The 8189-nt window shown below is 32.0% G+C and overlaps 1 protein-coding gene across 1 annotated transcript; it reads left to right on the forward strand.

Annotated features, from left to right (window-relative positions):
• The first annotated feature begins 72 nt into the window (after positions 1 to 72).
• On the forward strand, positions 73 to 1398 carry LOC108782158 (selenoprotein M). Its single transcript, XM_018550338.1, has 4 exons — positions 73 to 283; positions 627 to 697; positions 1114 to 1183; positions 1255 to 1398. Exons 1-4 carry the CDS (start codon positions 173 to 175, stop codon positions 1360 to 1362), a joined length of 360 nt encoding a protein of 119 aa, XP_018405840.1. The 5' UTR covers positions 73 to 172; the 3' UTR covers positions 1363 to 1398.
• Positions 1399 to 8189: the final 6791 nt, after the last annotated feature.

Raw genomic sequence — 8189 nt, forward strand, 5'->3', positions numbered from 1 at the left:
GTTCGTGTGTATACTGTGTCCGTATGAAAACAGCCGTGGCTTGAAATGAACAAACTGTGTGTTATCGATAATTTAAAAAGAACGTTATAAACCAATTATAACAAATTGGAACCATCATCTTCCGCTAGTTCTGTTTTTTCGTTAAACTACGTTAAACCATCGATTAACAAACATGGCATCCATCGCAATTGTTAGTTCCTTCGTACTCATGTTTACACTTATACTTTCCATTATTTCTGTCGTAAATTCTACGGATAGTTATTACATGTCTGCAAGAGTTGAGGTAATGTAGCCTGAGTTAAATAAATCAATAAATAGGATGTAATTACTTTATAATTCAAACTATTGCACTCAATATTTTTACATTATTATAGGCCGATTGTTCCATCTTTTTGTAAATTTTATCTGTTAGGTAAATAGCAAGATACCCAATCACATGCATGGATCGCCACATTTACCTAATAGGTAAAATTTACCCGAAGGTGGAACAATTGGCCCTAAGACATATACCATATGTTTTATCCTACAAGTACTTTTAAATGAAATATATAGATTATTGTCGCATCTCATATAGATAGATTCATATAAATTATTATAACATTGTCATTGTTATGTTTGTTTTTCAGAGCTGTAGTGGTTGCTCACTTAATCGACTGCCGGATGTCAAGCAATTTATTTTTGAGGACCTACCACAATAGTATCCTTTAAAATGTTATATTAATTATTTTTATATATTTATATATCTTCAGCATAAAATTTAAACCACGTTGAATAATTTTTTGCGTGGAGTTAGTTAAAAAAACATCTTTACCTATCACTAACATATGTTACGTTTTCAACATTTTTTTCTTTCTTATTTCATTGTTAACCCTAGAATTTTGTACATATTAAATTCGGTATTTCAATTTTATCATATAATAAAATTGGACATTTATATGATAATTTTTACTGAAAGAAAACTATTTTAACTCATTAAAAATAGTTATCTCTTTCAATATAAAATGAGTTCAAGAGTATAAAACGTCTCAAAAACAATAATAAATAAAAGATTAATAAAGAGTAATAAACATTCTTTTTAGTAATGTTATTTATTTCTCCTTAATACATATGCAGTGATAATGTAGAATTCAAGCATATCCCAGGTGCAATACCAGAACTTGTATTGTTCAACAGTCACGAAGAGGTTCAACAATAAAGACATTAATATGAATTATATTTATAATATCTTGCTATTAATTTCTGAAAATGTTGCAGGAAGTAGAAAGGTTAGTGTTGTCTAAACTGACTCGAGAAGAATGTAACGAGTTACTAGTCTCCAAAGGCTTTACGAAGAAGTTCAAAGATAATAAGGATGAGATGTGAATCTTCTAATCGGTATATATTATAAAAAATATATATATATATATATATTAAAAAGCAGTAATCTATTAAAACTGATCATAAATATTTCTAGGCAAAAAGCAATTATTTCTTTATTATATTTGTATATATATTGTATGGATACACATATGCAGATTTTCAAAATATAATTTAATTTTTTTATTTATTGATAATATCTCAAGATTAAGCTACTGTATTGTGCACAATAGCAGTGATTTCCTGATCCCCACGAACTATAGTTTTTTAATTAGAATCCTTGGTACATTGACGAAAGACAGTATTTCTTCCAAGGAGTTGCAATCTATAACAGAAACTATAAATCTGAAATAGAATTGAATTATTCCTTGTAATATATCTCACAGTAGATTTGATTAATTTTTAAATTTGAGAAATTCGAAACCGAATAAGTTCAAAATTTCGAATCATTAGTGGTTCGTTTTTTAATCACTCGCCTATTTGCTTTATTTGTGCGCAGGTCTTTCTTTCCTGTATTTGGTTGCGACTGATGTTGTATCAGCGCATGTACTTATTAGCTTATATTGTAAAAAATGCTACATATTTTTTTTTATGTTACTCATTTTGTTAAAATTTAATGAAACTGAAATAAAAGTACAAATTTAATGCCACAATGAGCTTATTAAGTTTCAACATACTGAAAGAATATTTTATACGTACAATCATTTATTTTGTTGATGTGTGATCAACAAAATGAGTAGTTGAATGGTTATACAATAGAACACTTCTATTAGTGCAAAATAAATGATCACTAGTTCCTTTCAAATACGCAGCATATTATAACCGTAATTATTATTTGTTTACTTATATATGTATGAAAATTTATGCCTAATTGGTCAATAATTATGTTATAATGTGATACTATTTTATGTACTACTAGAAAAGAATTAAAGAGCTAATTAAAAAAATGAAGTACTTTCAGCGACGGTCAGATCTTTTAAATAAACGAGAAAGTGAGTCATTTTCAACGTACAGTTATTATAAAAAAATATTGTTTTTAATGTGTTATAAAAGAAAATGTTTACTGCATTTTATTATACTGACTACAATTAGATGTATTACATTTTTATTTTATTTTTGACTCACATTAATTAAGGTACATATTATAAGATTATTTATATTATCACATGTTATTAAATTTAACAAATTCGTTAGGCTCGTAGCCCTTCTTGTGTTATTATTTAAAAAATATGTATTCGGAATGAAAAGGATTCATTTTAATTCGCGAGTGCATATTTTTGAAAAATCTGAATCCATTTCACTTATCCCTTCTATTCATTCTGATTTACTAGATACCCTGCTGCGCGAGTGGACGAGTTGATAATATCGACTATGCTTCTAGTTTCTAATTGTTTATGAGATGGCACCACAGTTATCTTTTCATCGGAAGCGAGCGGCTGCGTCGCTATGTCAGATCTCTTCTCAGTAAACAATATGGCCGGTTCATCGTGGTGCATGTGTTATGTCGTCCTCGCTGTATCCGCCAAGTATCAACGTCCGTGCTGCGAGCGTGGTTAATCATTCACGGTAAGCGAATTCGAGATTGAGAAATACGTTTGTCGAATAGCGTACGAAAAGACATTGCGGGAACCGTTGCCGGGAATCCGCGTAACGCGCGCGCCTGCGATCGCCGACGATTTCGGCCGTCGAACGCTCGTTTATCTGGACCAGAGAAAAGAAGAAAATATCCGAGTGAGTGATTACGCGAGGGTTCGTCGTCGTGTTCGGATTCTGTCAACGGCCGTGTCACGGCGATAATAGGTATCGCCACGTCCGTATGTGCGGGCGCAGGTACGAACGCATTTTGCGTCCGCGTGTCGAGCGGGTGTAAGCGACGTCGATATCGCGATGCGTGTTTTCGGTAAATTCGCAGTCGCTTCTCTATCAATTTACATTCGACGAGCGGATCGTCCGCTCACGGTTTCGTGATTCCCGCGAACCCGGCCGCAAGTCTCGCGTTTTACACGCCGACGACGGCGACGGCGCGAGACGCGGCCAACTCGCGTGGCCGCCGAAGCAACAGGTTTTTTTATACCGAGAAACCATGCAACGACGACCTCTGGCTCTTCTACGAGATCCACGTCCGTCGTGAATCGAGAGTCGAGAGTTTTAATCGAGATGCTTTTTCAACGTCGAATTTCGGCAGATTTTTCGAGGCGTACGTGAAAAATGCGATGGACTGTTAAAAAGATTACACATCACACCTCATTTCGTGCACGAAGTGGAAAATTTATTTAGATGTTCAATTTTTTTAAACGATCTTAAAAGATTGTGTACGAAATTGTACTGTCTCGTCGTTTGCACGTCAAGTAATCATATTCGTGTATCTATCCCAGGAAGAACGATATACTCGATACAGAATCTTGAAAAAATTTTAAAATGACGCGATTTCGAAATTGATGCGGTTTTACGGAGAGTATAATACTTCGCGATCGTGGGAAGAAATATCGCGTCGGTGGAGGAGCGAAAAATCGCGCTATGACGCAAGACACGCTGACCTCAAAATTTGTGCTGCATGCACGTGCCTCGTTCTCTGCTCGCATCTCGTACAAAAGTTGCAAGGATTTTACGCGACAATCGCGACACGACGAGACTTGGAAGGGAAAGATTTTGGTATAAGATATTTCAGTGTAAGAAATTTTTAATATCGAAAAAAGTAAGTATCTACGCGAAGACATGGTTTTAGAAAATACTGCAATCTAGCTTTCATTTGACCTCGTTTTATGGTTTATTCTATTATACAATGTGCTCTTTGTTTCCTGATTCTTGCTTTTTAGCTTTTGCTTTTTTCCTCTTTGTGATCGTTTTATCAACAATTGTATTTTTTATGTTTTCTGTTTTTTCCTCTGAAGTTTGTTAACTTTTATCTCGAGCGACAGAAAATAAAAAACAGGATAAGACGCAAAAAGACAAAATGTAAGTTATAGCAAAAAGCAGGAAACGGAAAACACAAAGCATATTGTAAAATAGGCTTTAAGCACTGATCTATAATGTGCTCTCTGATTCTTTTTTCTTGCTCTTTTACTTTTTGCCTTTTTACTTCTTATCCTATTTCTTCGTTTTTTGTTACTTGAGATCAGAGTTATATATATATATATATAACTTCGGAAGAGACAAAAAGTCACACACTAAGAAACATAATTGTCGATAAAACGATCAAGGAGAAAAAAGGCAAGAGTTAAGAAACAAGAAACAGGAAGCAAAGAGTACATTATTAGATTTATAGGTAAATTGGATAATACACGAACTCAGAACAAAGATCTGACTTGATGATCCGAATTATAAAGTGGTTCCTAATTGAATAGTTCAGTGAGAGTGAGAGAGAGAGAGGGGGGGGATGACAATTTTTATTTTTAAAATAAAATTTAATATTTTTTATATACAAATTTGATTACATGTTACATTAAATTTATAACGTTAAATTATATTCAACTTAAATGAATTTTAATCATTTCTATAGACCGTTACTGCTCCTGCTTACTTATTATCAATAATTTAATATATGGTATATTATAATAACAAAAACTATGTATTTACTCAAGAAATCAAATTTGATTTAATTAAATTTAATTTGTTATTAAGCAAATACGTTAATATGTACACTGTTTATTCTGAAATTAAATAATTCAATTAGAAGGATCAAACTTAAGAAAAATCATAGCCATTTGATACTTTCGGTGTCATCTCCATGTCAGGACGAGAACTTTTGAAACTGCTCTCGTATAATACAAATGCATCAATATTCAAAATCTTAATATTATCGGAATGCATATAATAATATAATTACTGAATTTGCATCGTAAAACGCAAATACGTTTTCAACTTTCTCAAGACAGGAGAATATTGTTCAGTACACTAGGGTATGTTAAGTTAGCACCCCAACTATAGTACTCAGGAGTTCTGATTAGAGTTCCCACTTCCTTTTGACGAGACGAAGAGTTCCTTATAGTTAATAACAAGAGTTCCGCTCAATAATCATTTTTTTAATAATTCATTTTTTAAAAATGAGGTGCTAACTTTTTATCGAATTTCGAGGTGGAATAGTTCTGAGCGGCTTAATAGCTTCAATTTGCGATTGCCTAGAGTTCCTGATATGTAAAAAAAATTAAAAATTTTTGAAAAATTAATTTTTAGATACAATAGTTCTGATGATAATTCCTGCTTCTTTTTGACGATACGAAGAGTTCTCTATGATTTTTAATGACATATGCGCTTAATAATCATTTTTTAATAATTTTTTAAAAATGGGGTGCTAACTTTTTAACGAAATTCAAGGTCGCATAGTTCTGATCAGCTTAACAGAACTATTTTGTGAATACCTAGAGTTCTTGATACATAAAAAACATTTTTGAAGAATAATAAAGTTTAAAAAAAATAATAGAAATCTTCGAAAATTTTTTTGAGTGTACCAAGTATTTCTGAGTAGCGTTTCTTATAGTACTCGACGAGTTGTATCGAAAACTGTAAGGTGAAAAAGCGATTGGACCAACGGTTTGTAAGATACAGCGACATTTGTTACATTTGTAAGATCATAATCAAAAAATTTTCGATGTGGGACTTGGAAAAAAATTTGAATTCAAAATTTTTTGAGAGTACCGAATAGTTCTGTTCGGAGTTCTAGACAGTTCTCGACGAGTTCTGTCGAAAAGTATCAGGGCTCAAAGCGATTGGACCAACGGTTTCCGAGATATACTCACTTTAAAAATTGTTGATCTTCTGACAAATGTCGCTGTATCTTGCAAACCGTTGGTCCAATCGCTTTTTCACCTTACAGTTTTCGATAGAACTCGTCGAGTACTATAAGAAACGCTACTCAGAACTACTCGGTACTCTCAAAAAAATTTTCAAAGATTTCCACTATTTTTTTTAAACTTTATTATATTTCAAAAATGTTTTTTATGTATCAAGAACTCTAGGTATTCACAAAATAGTTCTGTTAAGCTGATCAGAACTATGCGACCTTGAATTTCGTTAAAAAATTAGCACCCCATTTTTAAAAAATTATTAAAAAATTATTATTAAGCGCATATGTCATTAAAAATCATGGAGAACTCTTCGTATGGTCAAAAAGAAGCAGAAATTATCATTAGAACTATTGTATCTAAAAATTAATTTTTCCAAAATTTTTAATTTTTTTTTTAATATTCGAAAATTTTTTTACATATCAGGAACTCTAGGCAATCGCAAATTGAAGCTATTAAACCGCTCAGAACTATTCCACCTCGAAATTCGATAAAAAGTTAGCACCCCATTTTTAAAAAATGTAAAAAAAATGTTTATTGAGCGGAACTCTTGTTATTAACTATAGGGAACTCTTCGTCTCGTTAAAAGGAAGTGGGAACTCTAATCAGAACTCCTGAGTACTATAGTTGGGGGCTAACTTAAAATACCCAGTACACTGATACACTTGAAAGTATTTGAATTAATACAGTTCTGTGTTTGAAATTAAATCTCTCACGGCCTTATCTTTACGAAGAATTGTAACGCCTTTGAGAGATATTTATGTATGAAATTACACATATAAAAAATTCTGATGTGTGAAATACTCTATGCACTCTCCGTAAAAGTTGGCGTCCGATGTACAGTAATCCAGTGGAGTGCGAGCGAGAGACCGAATTCATAATGTTCTCTCTGTAATCTAAATGAGCATAAGAATGCAATCAGGAGTAATGTCATACAATAACGAGAGAAAATGTATTATTGCATAAATAATAGGGTTCTAGGCATCATCGTTGTGTCGTCAACTTTCATATTAATTAACTTGTTCTAATTTGCGAGATGTACATTTTATCTAGGTACGGTTACAAATATGCTTTTTACGCTATTATATTTACGCATAATGAAATGAAAGCTGTCTTCTACGAAATAAAAATGATATTTTTCACACAGGCCCTTTTTTTTCTCTTTGAAAAAAAAAGGAATGAATGAAACACGGACGAACGATTTTATACAAGTTCACAATTTGATTTGTTTTCCTCTCTTTTTGTTCTCAGTTCTTCTTAGCGATAATTACAGCACTGCGTGATTATCTTCCCTCTTCTTTCTCATGCTGATTGTGTATTCATAATATTTTTGCTCTATTAAAGCGATAATGTTTAGTGCAAAAAGTGTAAAAAAGTTTATTAAATTTTAATATATTTGTTTAGATACACGGAAAAAATTTTATATTTAAAATTACTGTAATATAATAATAGTAGTAGTAGCAGACTAAGATCAGGTAGTTCAAATGCTATATAGCCATTTTTTTTAAAACAATATAATGCAACGTAATTTTTTTACTTTCGCATAGTACAAATTTTTATATTACAAAGGCAAAACTTGCTGGATAAAAGTTAGTATTTCAAACAAATAAAAAATACCTAGTATATTTTGTTTGTGTATCAAAGTAAAAATTAACTCTTTCCATTTTAAAATATGACTTGAGAGCTGATTTCGTAAAAATTATTTCATTATGTGATAAAATTAGTATTACTGCAGTAAAAGTTATGTCGAAATTATTGTGTTAATGTTTTAAATTTAGTATCTCATTGCTCTCTCTCTCTTTTTCTGAAAAGAGGGAAATAGAATTTGTTACTTGTTGCTTCCAAAAACAATTGGAGCAATTGATTGGTTCAATCTAGTCAGAAATGTACAGTGTCTGTCCAACGAGCTCGCTGTGTTCTAATCGTAGCGTTCCCTGTGCTATTCCCAATAGGATTTAAAGCTTGAAAAAAAAAAGTGTCTTCCGCTACGCTTACGCAGGTCTGAGTCATAATGTTAAAGCAAACAAATCTGAGTAAAGAGAATGGAAGAGA

Source organism: Cyphomyrmex costatus, unplaced genomic scaffold (assembly GCF_001594065.2).
Source record: "Cyphomyrmex costatus isolate MS0001 unplaced genomic scaffold, Ccosl1.0 scaffold97, whole genome shotgun sequence".
NCBI classification, from domain to species: Eukaryota; Metazoa; Arthropoda; class Insecta; order Hymenoptera; family Formicidae; genus Cyphomyrmex; species Cyphomyrmex costatus.